The sequence below is a fragment of the Adiantum capillus-veneris genome, chromosome 15, assembly GCF_014529385.1.
Source record: "Adiantum capillus-veneris isolate H3 chromosome 15, ASM1452938v2, whole genome shotgun sequence".
Classification (NCBI taxonomy): Eukaryota; Viridiplantae; Streptophyta; class Polypodiopsida; order Polypodiales; family Pteridaceae; genus Adiantum; species Adiantum capillus-veneris.
Window position 1 is genome coordinate 76325524 of NC_140945.1, and position 15844 is coordinate 76341367.

A 15844-nucleotide genomic window follows, 5' to 3' on the forward strand; every position below is an offset into this window, starting at 1 on the left:
CCTATAAGTGGTGGATGACATTTCCAATAGATGCTCGTCCTCCGTCTTGGGATGCGTTTCAAGCTTCTTAGAGTTTTTGGACTCCAATGAAAAAGATAAGAATTGGTTAGCATGGGATGCATGCCGCATGTCTGGCCTCTCTCTCACACAGTACCTTTCAAAGTATCGAAAAATAATATTAAGACTAGAAGGTCTAAATGAATTCCAAAAGATACGGGGTTTTAATAGGGGCCTTGACAAAGACTATTGTCTTCATGTCAAGACCCAACATCCAAAAACTTTGGAAGAAGCCATCAGTCATGCCCAAAGATATGATGATGACCAAGAGAGGAAAGGAAATGTTCCCTACACCAAGACTAAGTTTGCTAAGAGCAATGTGGCTAAGAGCCAATGGCGAGGTAGATCTCCCACACGTTGCAAGAGGAATAAGAGACAATCTACCTCTCCACACCCACAAGAGGATTAGAAGCCTAAGCACTCACGAGATACTCCACGTGGGTCTCTCAGCACTGCCGATTTTGAGCGTGCGAAGAAACACAATTTGTGTTTTGGATGTCTTTCGGACCAACATAACAAGAAAGATTGTCCTCTTTTGCAAGGCAAAAAAAAGGCCATGTACACAGTGCAACACCTCACATTAGATTCATCTCCTAAATATTGTGCTGTAGAGGTTCTTCATATGGAAGAAAAGCACTAGCGTTGTGTGCCTGCTTCAATGTGCCATCCCACCTTTGGCCCCCATGATTTGATTCGCATCCATGGCACTATTAATGGACAACGTGTTCGTATCTTAGTGGATGATGGTGCAACTCATAACTTCTTGAACTAAAAGCTAGTCAAGAAATTGAAGCTTACACAGACTCCCTGCTCTCACAAGTATGTGGTGGAGCAAATGTCTGGGAATGATAAATAAGTATGGGACACCGTTTTTCAAGGGGTTGAGCTTATTGTTCAAGATCATACGATGACCCTCAAGTTATGTGAAGGAGTACAAGCGAAAGTGTGACGCGAGAGAGAGTGCGAGAAGAAGAGCACGACGATATGGTGAACTCTCTATACTGTAATGTGTAGAGCATAGTGAGTTTTTATTAGGGTTTTACAAAAGAATATGTGTACATACTTGGCGGCCCGCCCACTTACCTGAGCGACCACATTGGGCTTTATACACCAACAACCTCCCACTTAAAGTCCAATGTGGTACTTTAAGTGTGAGAGAAGCTATTATACAAGCTAATATACAAGAGATGTAGAGAAGTGATGTACCACCCTACACCTAACTGCTTGCGAAAATGCGCAAAGCTCTCTGAGGGAAGTCCTTTTGTAAGTAGATCAACAGGATTTTCTATGGTGTGAACTTTGACAAGCATTTCCCTGATGAAATGATACTTCACATCCACATGCTTTGTCTTTGAGTGATAAACTGGATTGCGAGCCAATTGTATAGCACTCTGACTATCACAATATAACACAGGCATCTCTTCTTTGATTCCCAAATCTATTACTAGTCAATTAAGCCAAATTGATTCTTTGCATGCCTCTGATGCTGCAACATATTCAGCCTCTGTAGTAGACTGAGTAACACATTCTTGTAATCTAGAATGCCATGATACTGCTCCACCAGCCAATGTAAAGACATACCCTGACGTAGACCTTCGGTTGTCTAAGTCACCTGCATAATCTGAGTCTCTAAAACCCTTTACACTTAGCTCCTGACTCCCATAGCATATACGCATACTCTTTGTAGCTTTCAGGTATCTCAATATTCCTTTCACTACCTCCCAATGTTTCTTGCCTGGGTTTGACATGTATCGACTTACTACTCCCGCTGCAAATGCAATGTCTGGGCAAGTAGCAATCATTGCATACATTAAACTACCCACTGCATACGCATATGGAATCTTATCCATTGCAACCTGTTCTTCCTCAGACACAGGACAATCTTGTTTGCTAAGTTTCACATATGGTGGCAATGGAACACTCAATGCCTTTCCCTTCTCCATATTGAAACGTTGCAAAACCTTGTCAATATACTCTGTTTGAGATAACCAAATCAACTTCTTTGATCTGTCTCTCTCAATGCGCATACCAAGTATATGACTTGCCTCACCCATGTCTTTCATGTCAAACGATTTTGCCATCTTTGACTTCAAAGCTGAAATTTCTTCCAAGTGCTTGCCAGCAATCAACATGTCATCCACATACAAAATAAGGATCAGCCAACTGCCATCCTTAGCCTTCTTTGTATATAGACAGTGATCGAACTCACTACGTTTGTAGCCTTGAGAAAGCATAAACTTGTGGAACTTATGGTACCATGCCCTCGGTGATTGTTTTAAGCCATAAAGACTCTTTAACAATTGACATACCAAATCTTCCTTGCCTTTCTCAACAAACCCTTCTGGCTGTTGCATGTAAATTTCCACATCTAAATCACCATGCAAGAACGATGTCTTGACATGCATTTGGTGCAACACCAAATCTAATATGGCAACCAATGCAAGAAAGCATCTCAATGTAGTCATCTTGACCACCGGAGAGAAGACTTCATCAAATTCAATGCCTTGTTCTTGCTTAAAGCCCTTGGCAACAAGCCTTGCTTTGTACTTTGGCTGACTATCATGAGCGGTGATCTTATACCTGTAAACCCATTTACAAGGTAGAGCCTTTTTGCCATGTGGTAATTTAACTAGCTTCCATGTCTGGTTTTTATGCAAAGCTGTCATCTCTGACTGCATGACCAATTGCCAATTCCCGGAGTCCTTCATTTGCACTGCTTCCTTGTAACATGAAGGCTCATTACAATCAGTCAACATGACATAGTTCATAGATGGAACAAACCTATCAGGAGGTCGCGTGATACGTCCAGATCTACACACAATAGGTGGCTCAGGCTCAGCCACAACCTGTGGTTCCACTCTATCCTATCCTTGCTCCTCTTGAGCCCTGACATTTTGTCTTGCACGTGCAGGTCCATCTTCTTGGAAGAAAACTCTTCTAATCTCCTCAACCCTCTCTGGTTTAGAATGATATTTGGCTTCATTAAAGTGAACATCATTGCTGCGGATAACCTTTCTGGATTCGGGATCCCAAAGTCTGTACCCCATCTCACCAGAATTACCATACCCTAGAAAGATGCACTTTCTACTCTTTGGCTCAAGTTTGTTCCTAAATTCCTTTGGAACATGAGTATATGCCTCACAGCCAAAGACTCTGAGATGCTTGTATGAGGGCATTTTGCCTGACCATACCATCTCTGGCACTGAATCCTTCTGCAAAACCTTGCTAGGAGATCTATTTATAAGATGAACAGCTGTTGATACAGCTTCAGCCCAAAACCCATTTGGTAGCTGTGCATTAGACAACATACTTCTGACCTTCTCTTGTATGGTCCTATTCATCCTCTCAGCAACACCATTTTGAGGAGGATTGTAAGGAGCAGTAAGTTCACGTTTTATACCTTTTGACTCACAAAAGTCCTGAAAGGCCTTTGAAACATACTCTCCACCATTGTCAGTGCGTAAGCATTTAAGCTTCTTGCCACTCTGATTCTCCACAAGTGTCACAAACGTTTTGAAAACACTAAACGCTTCATCCTTGTGCTTGAGAAAGTAAACCCATACTTTCCTCGAGTAATCATCTATAAAAGTCATAAAGTAAGAAGCTCCCCCTAGAGATAGGTTAGGCATAGGTCCACACAAATCACTATGAACAAGTGCCAACTGTGTATCTATTCCACTGCTACTATGCTTATGTGGCTGCTGTGTTTGCTTACCATACAGACAATGTTCACAGAATTCAAAATCATTAAATGACAAGCCAGGCAAATAACCAGAACGAGACAAGATTTCCATTCCCTTCTTGGACAAATGTCCTAACCGGCTATGCCACAAAGAAACGTTCGGCTGCTCAGTTACATTGATTACATTTTTAGAGACATTTGATACATAAATCATGTAAAGTCCTCCAGACTTTACTCCATGTGCTACTGTCATAGAACCCTTGGATATCTTCCACATGTTTTGTCCAAAAGTGGTGACGTAGCCAGCATCATCAAGTAAACCTGTGTTGATCAAGCTCTTTGTAATTGCAGGAACATGTCTCACATTCTTCAACGTGAAAGAAGGTCCATTCTGAAACTTCAATTGAACATCTCCAACACCTAAGATCTCACATGTCTGCCCATTGCCTAGCCGAACATGATCTTTAGTGGTCACATAAGAGGTAAACCACTCCTTGTTGGGAGACACATGAAGTGATGCCCCTGAGTCTATAATCCAGTCACTCGGTGCATTTCCATCAGATGTTGTAAGAAGAGCTGAGTCCATTGTATTCTTCAAGAAGTAGATGTCTCCTGACACTAGATTATCATCCTCTGCAACAGTGTTTGTCACATTTATTTCTTGAATCTTCACTGAGGACTTGTTCTTCTCACCATGGTCTTCAGCTTTCTCTTTGCCTTTTTCTGCTTTCCATTCTCTGCAGTCTCTTTTCATGTGACCCTTCTTGCCACAATGGTAGCATTCTATGTCACTCTTGCCTTTAGCACTGCAGGACTTGCTACGAGACTGATTCCTCTTTCCACCTTTGTACTTTTGTTTGGTCCTTCCCCTGACAACTAAGGCTGTTCCTTTGCCTTTGTCCATTGTCTTTCTATTGGTTTCTTCAGTAAGCAGACTTCCTTATACACCTGCTATGTTCAAACCATCTGGAGGTGCAGAATTACTCAAAGCTGTGCGAAAAGTGTCCCAACTTTCCATCAATGTGATCAACAAGAACATAGCTCTAACAGGTTCATCAAACTTGACACCTTGAGCTGACAACTGACTATAGATTGTGTTGAATTCATTCAGATGATTGGACATAGGTGTCCCTTCTTTCATCTTCAAGTCAACAAGCTTCTTAAGCCAGTATACCTGTGAAGGTGCACTCTGCTTCTCATAAAGATCACTCAGCTTTAACCATGCTTGATAAGCCGACATCTCGTCTGCTACATTAAAGTAAACGCTTTCTGCCAAAGTCAGCATAATGGTAGAAAGTGCTAATTCATCCATTTCGCTCCATTTATCTTCGTCCATATCTTCTGGTTTTATCCCCTTGAGCTTTATAGGTTTTATCTGCTTCTTTTGTACCAACACGTGCCAAATTTGCTTCTTCCACAATGGGAAATTGGTTCCATCCAGTTTCTTGATATTGTAAAGAGCAGTGTCCTGTGATCCAACCATAGCTACGCTTCACAGTAGTTTACTTTCCTGGGAAAAATTCGGCAGAGTTTCCCCTGTAAACTGACCTCTGAACCAATATCAACCTGTCAAATGAACCAAGAAAGCTTCAGATTTCGTAGAAATTTTGGCAGAGTCTCCTTTGTAAAATGGCTCTGGTGTACTAAAAAACAGACCAAAAACACCTCAAAAAATCACTATCTCTCTAACATTGTAAGCTGTGGGTAAACCTGTCCTGCACCTGTACTATCTCTCACTATCCTGTAAGCATAGACTGCGACAATGTCTCAATGGAAGTAAAGCAAAGATGCAATCCCAACTGTCTAACTCACAGTCAATACATCCTAGCTGCCTATCTAAGGGTGCTCGAGGGATCGCTCCAAGACCTGTATCACCGAAAGGATCTCAACATTAGAGAATCCCCCAGCTCAATAAAACCTCATTGGACCCTCAACAAAGGCAGCAGTAAATCTGACAGTACATAGACTTCCCACAAAGTCATAAATCCACAAATTTCCCACTATATGCTGTAACCGCTGCGACGGTTGTTTGCTGCGTGACTCACAGCTAGCAAACCCTCAACAGACATACATCATCTCTGACAATACATCCCATGTGGAAGTACCTGCAATTTCAGGATGAAATCTGGAATATCAAGCAGCAAACACAAGCTACCTGATGAACTAGTGGATGTCGCCTACAGTCTGTGTGTAGGTGCGCCCGTGTCGTATGTGACACGCCTCCAAGAACTGTGAGCCGTCCTTTGTTGTGTAGACAGCCACAAATCAGCACTCTGGAAGTGTAGATATCCTCAGCACTTGCACTCGTAGGCTGAAACCCCAAATTTGCAGAGTCGGATCTGCACCCACAGAGACCACGTAGTCTAAAATGGCCTGCGCAGAACTTTGTCGAAGCCGAATAGTGGTAGAGATGACCTCAGAATGAAATTCTGAGAACACCGAGCCTTTTGGGCTCGCCCACAAGATTTGGGGCCGTGTCTTCGCCTGTCGAATCTCACTCCAATATGAGCAGGTGACTCTGGCTACCTGCAAATGCTGCCCCGAGCCTCGATCTGATACCAGTTGAAGGAGTACGAGCGGAAGTGTGACGCGAGAGAGAGTGCGAGAAGAAGAGTACGACGATATGGTGAATTCTCTCCACTATAATGTGTAGATCATAGTGAGTTCTTATTAGGTTTTTACAAAAGAATATGTGTACATACCTGGTGGCCCGCCCACTTACCTAGGCGACCACATTGGGCTTTATACCCCAAAATTATGAACATGGACCGTGCTGATGTAGTTTTAGGACGGGAGTGGCTACATGGTTTAGGAAACACATTGCACACTAGTTATGAACACAACTCCTTATCCTTTATGGCCAATGGTAAACATGTGCTTTTGCTTGGTGAGAAAAATATACCATCTGCACCTCTTATATGTATAGCCAAGCTTTCTATTTTGCAGAAACCAGATTTAATAGATGAAGTCTTTTTGTGTTACTGCTTGTGTCCAAGTCTTGTGAATTCTCAAGAGCAAAGTGCTATGAATTCTAGTAATGGTATGCAAACTGCAATGAATTCTAATGGTATGCAAAGTGCTCTCAATTTTAATTCTATAGAGCAACGTGCAATTATTGTAAAACAAATATTACAGGAATTACAAGATTCTCCATCCCAACATAACTCTTCTCCTTTTGCACGGCAAAAGCTGACTCACTTACTCACGGAGTATAGTGATGTGTTCTCAAGTGATTTACCACCGGGTTTACTCCCTACACATGATGTACAACATGGCATAGATGTCTTGCCAAGCACTAAACCGGTGAGTAAACTACCTTATCGTATGAGTGCTAAAGAAGCCAAGGAGGTTTAGAGTCAGTTGGCTAACTACCTCGCCCGTGGTTTCATTAGACCTAGCACTTCGCCTTGGGCATCACCAATTCTATTGGTAAAAAAGAAAGATGGTACTATGCGCATGTGCGTTGATTATCACGGATTAAACGCCATAACCATCAAGAACAAGTATCCTCTGCCAAGAATAGATGAATTGTTTGATCAACTCCATAGGGCAAGATACTATACAAAGATAGATCTTCGTTCAGGATACCACCAGGTGCGTATCCTTTTACAAGATATCTCCAAAGCTGCCTTTAGAACACGGTTCGGGCATTTTGAATTTTTTGGTTATGCCTTTTGGTCTAACCAATGCTCCAGCTACATTTATGAAACTCATGGATAGTGTCTTACGTCCCTATCTTGGAAAATTTGTTGTGGTTTCCTTGATGACATTCTCATTTACAATAAGACTGAAGATGAACACATAGAACACTTACGATTAGTGATCGAACAGCTACGAGCTCACGTGTTGTATGCTAAGCAAAGCAAGTGTGATTTCTTTAAAACAGAGATACATTACCTCGGTCATGTGATCTCTTATTCTGGCATTAAGATGGACACTAACAAGGTCGCTGCCATTCTTCGATGGCCACATCCCTACACGGTTGAGGAGCTTCAAATATTTTTAGGCATGGCTGGATTTTATCGACAGTATATCCGTGACTATGCCAAAATCACTGTTCCTATGACGGATCAACTTAAAGAAAAAGGTAAGACCTTTTCTTGGGAAGAAGCCCAAAAATGCAATTTCAAACAGCTCAAGGTAGCTATAGCCATTGCTCCTATCCTAGCAATCGTCGACCCACTTAAGATGTTTGTGATAGAGACTAATGCTAGTGATAAAGCCATTGGTGCGGTACTTCTCCAGGAGGAAAGACCTATATCCTTTGAAAGTAAAAAGTTAGATAGAGCTCAACAAAATCATTCTTTTTATGAGAGAGAGCTCTATGCCATAATTCACGCTTTACGAAAGTGGCGACACTATTTATATGGTGCCGAGTTTGAAGTAGTTTTTGACCATGAGAGTATCAAATGGTTTACTACTCAAATAGACTTGAAGGGCCATAAAGCTAGATGGGCAGAAATCTTTCAAGATTATGATTGTAAGCTACGATATCGCAAGGGGTGATATAATGTAGTAGCAGATACAATAAGTTGGATACCTCATATTAATTCACTTGCTTTCATGGAACTAAAGAGTGAATTTTTGGAGTCATTACGTGGCAAGGGTGCACAAGATCAATCATATGCTAAAGTGTGGAGTGCAGTTTTAAAAAGGGATCCCTCACACTCACATGTCTATGAACAGCGAGATCAACATGTCTCTACACGCGCAGATAGAAACTCCAACACACAGAGCTCCACCCCTACTCACGAAGAGCTTAAGTGATGGAAGAATTTTTCCATTGATGATGGCTACTTACTCCACAAAGGTAGAGTATGCGTGCCAAAGGACTCAGACACTAGGCGCAAAATTTTATTTGTCACGATAGTCAAAGTGCTGGTCATCCAGGTATTCATAAGACGTATGCCTTAGTTCGATGGCAATTTTATTGGCCGGGCTTACGTCATGATGTTCAAGAGTACGTACTAAACTGCCAATAGTGCCAAGTTAATAAGGCAGAGCGCCTCAAGGTAGGTGGCCTTTTACATCCTTTAGAGATTCCACAAGGTAAGTGGGAGAGTATCTCTATGGATTTTGTAGTAGGACTACCTACTACAATTCGTGGCCATGATGCCATTTGGATAATTGTAGACCGTCTCCAAGGGGGGGGTACTGTAAGGACATGGGTCCTATGGGCAAGGTCACTGGCACGGCCGGACAGTGTGTACGCTAGGGGGAGGCTATAAGATAGCACGGTTGGGTGGAGACTAGCACACGCATTACCACCACCCTTTCAGTTAGCATCTAGATGTAGAGTTGGACCCTTGGGGAGTTGTACCTTTCTGATTGGCAATCAATAAAGAAATATCAGAAAGGTTTTTGGGGCCAATGCATTGTGAACGGAACTCTACCATTCCATGGCGACTCTCTTGTTTTCTCTCTTAGAGTGTCAGTTTGTAATAGTGGTATAAGAACTTATACAATTTTTTTCTATGGAGGCTCGAGGATCTGATCCTTTTTTGCAGCACACATAGGTTCTAGTAGTGAATCCAATAGAGACGCCACCCAATCTGACTACTTTGCTACGGAGATAAAGAAAACCCAAATCCCAGCGGGGGAATAGAAGAAACCAATGGATATTCCAACCTTCTTCTAAGGATTCGGGAGACAAAGACAAATTTCTAGCGGAGGATCTCGACAAGATAAAGTACAAACGTCAATTGCAAGTTGACACGTGTGTGATAAGATTGATCAAGTACTCCAAGGACCCAAAGTATTTGAAGCACATGAAGAATCATTCAAGGGAGAGCACTGAGAAAATTATGCAAGGTCCCCTTGTCATGATGGTGCCATGCTTAGAGAATACCCACCTCTTTCACCTTTCTCTTCTATTTACTCTCCCACAATAGTAGCACTTTCCTAGTTTCTCCCTAAATTTCCCCCCTTCTCCAAGATGGGATGTCCAAGATAAATATGTGAGGAGATAGGACCTCAACAACACAAAGGATTATGTCTCTTGGATGGCACAATTTTTGCTCCAATGGTACTCAACTAGCCATCATTGGTGGTAAGATTATAGTCTTTCATCTAGCTAATTAGAAATGAAAATCAACAATGCATACAACCCAACCACGCATTGAAGTCTATTGTGGTACAACATTTTTCCAATGCTCGGATATTGCAGATTACTCAAACTTTTGTAGGTACAAGTCCTCCTACTATTGTAGATACAATTTTTGTAACTATTGTAGGTACAAATCCTCCTACTATTATAGATACAACTTTTGCAATTATTGTAGGTACAAGTCCTTCTACTAACCCTACGTTTTGATTCTAGATAAGGGACAACCTTTCATCGACCATGTTGTAAATATTGCTTGTGTAATGGAAATGGACAATGAACATTGAGAATAGCGGAATTAAGAAAATTGTAGTGAGCATTTTTATGAGAATATTTTGAAAAAATAGAGGGTGAACTTGATTAGAGGTAGCAACATAACCATTATAATTAATTAACTTGGCATGAACAATATGCAAGAAAGAGAATTAGAGAACTTAACAACAGTTGAGGACCGGATTTATGTGGAGCCGGTCCCCCCTCCAAAAGGCTTTTGTATTATAGCTTCTCCCATAAAGAGAGACTTGGTACAATACAAGATTTGTGTTCCTTGAGACCTTGATGGTGCAATGAAGATAGAGAGCTTCATGCACCACAATTAACTTGTCCCCGGTCTAAGTCCCAAGACCTCAAACACCTTCGAAGGTGGAGATAACTAGCAAGGAATGTGGGTAGGGAAGAGTAAGAAGAAGGAACTTACGAGAAATAAATCATCTCCTCACTTGTACTACTCTTGTAGCTTAGCATAACATAGTAGCATGGTAATCAAGATGAAGAAGGTGGAAAGCTTGCACTTTGGAGCATGGATCTTGGTTGGATTTGCATTCCATAGCCAAGAGTTGGTTGTGTAGGCTTTCAACTTCTCAAGCTTGGAGAGGGAGAGGGAGTTCTTTCTCAACACACCATGAGAATGAGTGTGTGTGTGTGTGTGAGTGTGTTAGAGATAGCATATGGTCAAGCTACCCCCCTCCTTGCTTGGATTGACCCCTCTTCCTAGCTCAAGCTTGAAGTTGATTGGATCTTCTCTAAACTAGCCAATCACATGCATTAGACATATCAAGCAACCATGGTAGCATTTGGATAAGTGTCCTCCTTTTCCCTTTGAGAGAGAGGGCTTGAAAAATACTTAAATAATTAATTAAATAAACTAAATTCTCATTGGACCCCTTTAGATGTCAACCAATAGGCTTTAGGCACTACATGAGGGCAGCATGTGTAGGTGCTTGACATGTGTCCTTGTTGCCTCTTAGGTCTTGGGTTTGCCTTGAGTGTGTGTGTGTGTGTGTGTTCTCTCTCATGTCCCTAGCTCGCCCCTCTTCTTGTAGGGATCATGTTGAGTTTGGAACACCCCACCCCTTGAGCACCTTAGTCATGAAGCCCCTCAAGCACCTTAGTCATAAAACATGACAAGCACCTTAATTATCAAGCATGACAATCACCTCAAGCACCTTAATCATCAAGCATGACAAGCACCTCAAGCACCTTAGTCAGCAAGCACGACAAGCACCTCAAGCTTGGATCGGGTTCCCACCTCAAGCTCATCCCTATCTTGCCTAAGGTCCTAGGTCTAAGGACTTTTAACACTAACCTTTGGAGGTCTTTAATGAAGCTAATTGTAAGGTCTTTCAAGCTCCATTATCTAGCTAGCATTGCTCTTTGACAAACCATCTCTCATTTGGACCCATTGACTTTGGTCTCGTGCTGGGATAGATCCATAAGCACATGTCTATATTCTAACTCTTGTTCCCATTTATTCTTCCACATTAAATGATCAATTTAATATGAGAAAATCATTTGGATTGGTTAGATATTAGATTTTATGACATTACCTCTCTCTTGAAATCATAGTGATCCTCGACTATGAGGTAGAAGAGATAAGTCCTTAATCATTAATCTATGTTTCTTAGCGGGTAGATAGAGGATCCCTTTTTACCCTACAATATCATTGCAAAATAGATGAGTAAACCATTTGGTGCTTGTGAGATTTAGCTGCCGCGAGCATGTCTGCTCTTGAGTTCATATCATATTCCTAAAGTATAGTGACAAAGTCTACTTGGTGTTTGAGAGACGTCGTCATCACAAACATGATTCTAAGCATGTAGATTACTTAAATTTGTGCACAATAAAAAGTGAACTAATATTGACAAGTAAGCATTGATAAGGTTCATACTATCCTTAAGCTGTGTTCCTTGCATCCATCTAGCATCTTCAAAAGATAATTTTTGAACTTAATTTTTGTGAACCCCCATCATCACTCCACTATAACCCTCTGGCTCGCTTCCATACAAGAAAAGGACTTTTCCAAGCTTTTGCTTTCTCGGCACGACGTAACGTGGCACTATAATAGGCCAAAATATTTTTGACGAGCCAGAGCGCTGAGGCGTTTAGAATCTATAAATATGCGTAGAATCTAGATTGTGTTGGAATTTGAAAGGGAGAAATTGAGAAGAACATTGATATTGAAATTAGTTGAGATGTCCGGAAAACTAAAGTACATTCTTGACAAATGTCCGAGCCTAGACAAATCTAGGTTTGAAGGCACATGATCACAAAGTTTTGAAGGCTTTGTTTCAAAGATGACATAAATGTTAGATATACAAGTCCTCACTGCTGATAATTATAAAGCTGCCACTGACAATTTTAAATTTTAAAAGAAGTTTAGCTATGCATTCAAGGTCCCCTTTTTTTGAGCTCTAGGAAGAGGATATCATGACAAGCTTTGAATTGCTTTGCCATATTATGCTCTACAGGCTTTTATTAGGCCAAAGATGGCAGGGCAAAGGTCACCAAGGAGCGGCAACCAAGTAGGACCACTCCGCAATTCACCAACCTCGGTTAGGGCCCATCACAAGAAGATCCCACCATCCAGTCAAATTCTTCATACTTTTGGAGAAAAGGATGGAAGCACTCTTCATGACAATTTTTACATTTAAGCTTAGGGGATAATACTCCGAGAGGAGTTGCACTCTTAAATCCTTCGTTGAGCCCATGCTTTCTTTATTTTTTGTCATTGAGACAACCATAAAAAACGGTACGAAAATACAGGCAATGTTAAGGAAAATTGCTCTCTTCTATTTGCTAACTAAGGCCCCCTCATGTTCAATCTCCTCATCTGGTTTCACATTGAATTTGCTATATATGTCCTGGCTGTAGAACTTTCTAGTCCTCAGGACCAAAAGAGTGGACACTAGGCTAGCAAAAGCACTCACCATGGTCATGATCAAGAAGCTCAGCCTGAAGCACTCTGACCCTATGCATTTGAGTTCCCCACCTACATCTACCGGTGCAGGCGCCACCGCCGCTGCCGCCTCTTCCAAGAGTTGCATTGACACATGTTGCTTCACTGCCTCCTTATCATACAAATGTCCGGCCACCCTCACATTCAACAAATATGAGCCCAATGGGCTTGCTATGGATCCCACATTGTACAATGTGGCATAGTACTTCAGCCCAAAGAGCTCTGAAATGATAGCATTGAGAAGAGGCCACTGTGCTCCAAAGCACAAGCCCACCATGATGGAGGCTATGTAGAGGGTATTGGGCCCGGGGAAAGCAATGAGGAGGTGCCCCACACATGCCAATGCCAGCACAATCGTCAGCATGAGCGTGCGCGGGAAGCGATAGCGGCGCAAAAGCATTTCCGAGAGGAAACCTGCAAGGACTCGGCCAAGGAAGTTCCATATGCTGATTAGAGAAACAAATGTGCTTATGTTTTTTTTCGAGTAGCCTAATGACTCGCCGATCTGGCCCATGTTGTCAATTGCGGTTAGTGTCGCGCCCACACCACATGTGAGTGAGAGGAAGAGAATCCACATGTCCATGCTCAAGATAGCTTGAGGGATTGTGAAGTCCTCACCTCTTTGTGGCCGGCTTTTGTAGAATAGATGCAATTTTCTGATGAGCTTAGGCTTGGTTGAGAGGCTCTGATGGGTGGCATCCTTTGATGAAGATGTGGCAGCACACATTTTCGATGCATCGACGCTCCCAATGGTGACTGCATCTTGCGGTTTCGGATCTTGCTTTAAAGAAGAATCCAAGAATTTCTTTGCATAACTACTAGGAGAAGTAGGTGCCTTGCTATGTTCTGAATAGTCCTTTTCCTCTCCCTCTTGCACATTTACAGGCTTAATTTTAGCTTCTGCAGACAACTCCTGCACAATCTTTTGCTTCACACTTGCGCGCTCTTGCACCTGTGCCAAAAACGAGTTCTCGGCTCGGATGCCAATGACAATGTTGGCGATGACCATCAGCACCATCACAGCTCCAAATGATTTGTAAGCTAAAGAGGGGAAATTGTGAACCTGGTTCTGTACTATAATGGCCAACATGAGAAAGGCAGCAAGTAGCAGAGCTAAGTAAAGGAAAGAGTAGAAATTGCGCTTTTCCCGCTTGTCGTAGGCAGGCTTGATGGGGCGAATGAAGGACATGAAGAGGAGAGTGACAACCGAAGGCATCCAGCCTATCAGCAAGATGACACCTCTTGTGTCATCACCATAGAGAGCATGATAAATCTGTGTAAAAATGGCACCACTCAGGCCTATACACCCTTTGACGATACCCAAAACTTCACCTCTTCCTTGAGGGAAATTCTTCACAAAGCTAACCGAAACACCAGTGTTGGCAAAGGTCTGAGAGTTGGCACCAATGCATAGGAAGAGATTCATCTGCCAAGTAGGCGGGCGGGCGATGCGGTGCGTGACCGCAAGCCATATCATGACGTAGCCGAAGAGGTTCATGAGGGCGCCCATGGCGAGGACAGTCCAGGCAGGCAGGACTTCGTTCATAAGGCCTGACACTATGCCCACATTTGCACCTAGGTCCTTGAAGAAGCCCAGTGTGTCTATTGTCTCTTGGTTGTAGTGTAGCTCCTTCTTGATTGCTCCGGAGTAGATCGCGAAGATATAAGTTGCGCCGCAGCAGAAGAGAATGTAAAAGGATACCACTGCCATCATCCATCTGCCCTTGATGAGCTGCAACAAGCTGAAATTGCCATGGGATTTTTCCCCCATTTCGGACTGTCGAGGGTTGAGAAGGGATAGAGTGCTATTTTGGATTGAGCTCGATTCTAGCGAATTAAGTAAGATCGCCCAGAACGGTTCTGCTGATTTTGTGCTTAAATGAAAGCTGTGCTTGATAAATTTTACACAAAATGGATGTATTCTCAAAAAGATTGAGAAGTAAGGGAGAAAGGACAATAAAGGTCTTTAGTGCCCTTTCCCTGTAATCAGTGTGATCACGTGGCGACCGGCAGGGGCCGGGAGCCACGTGGGAGCACTGATTATGGGAAAGGACACTGAAAGGCAACCGTCAAGGGTCCAAGGGAGGGGGGCCAAGTAGTGTGAACGAGATTTAGACCTAAGTGAGCGTGATGCGCATGGAGGGGGTAGGTTTCCGTGGTGTGAAGCTCCTGTGCCTTGGCGCAGGAAGGGGAATTTTTTCTGAGGTTGCACAGCAGGGAGTGGTTCTCCTCCACGCCCGACAGAGGTGGTTTCCTTCGTGTTGGAGCTAGATGAGGTAAGCTTTCTGAATTGTGCAAACCTGGAGAATACAGACGATTGGCACCTCTCTCTCTCTCTCTCTCTCTCTCTCTCTCTCTCTCTCTCTCTCTCTCTCTCTGTGTGTGTGTCTGTGTGTGTTTGTGTGCGCGCATACTAATGGCGGGAAACAGTAGTATGCGTGCCTCCAGATTCTGATGTTAACAGGTTCTATTGATTCAAAGGATGACAGGAAAGGATACATGTAGGAGTTCTTTTCAAGTGCTCTCAAGCACTTCAAAGGAGTACAATTGTACACATTATGGCCAATGGTAGTGTATATACGCTTCTTCCAAAAGATTAAACTAACAGGGAGGCGTTTTCTACCTAGTCTTGCTCTTGCAGGAATTGCTATTTGAGCTAATTTAGTTCTGATTTAGCCGTGAAGAACTTCCATATCGATGTCATCTTCTTGCCTACATATTGTTATTTTAAGTTCTGTGCATAACCAGCTTCCTAGTAATACGAGGG

The 15844-nt window shown here is 42.6% G+C and overlaps 1 protein-coding gene across 1 annotated transcript; it reads right to left on the reverse strand.

Annotated features, from left to right (window-relative positions):
- Positions 1-12382: 12382 nt before the first annotated feature.
- On the reverse strand, positions 12383-14985 carry LOC147440918 (protein NUCLEAR FUSION DEFECTIVE 4-like). Its single transcript, XM_086482715.1, has one exon. It carries the CDS (start codon positions 14846-14848, stop codon positions 12911-12913), a length of 1938 nt encoding a protein of 645 aa, XP_086338841.1. The 5' UTR covers positions 14849-14985; the 3' UTR covers positions 12383-12910.
- Positions 14986-15844: the final 859 nt, after the last annotated feature.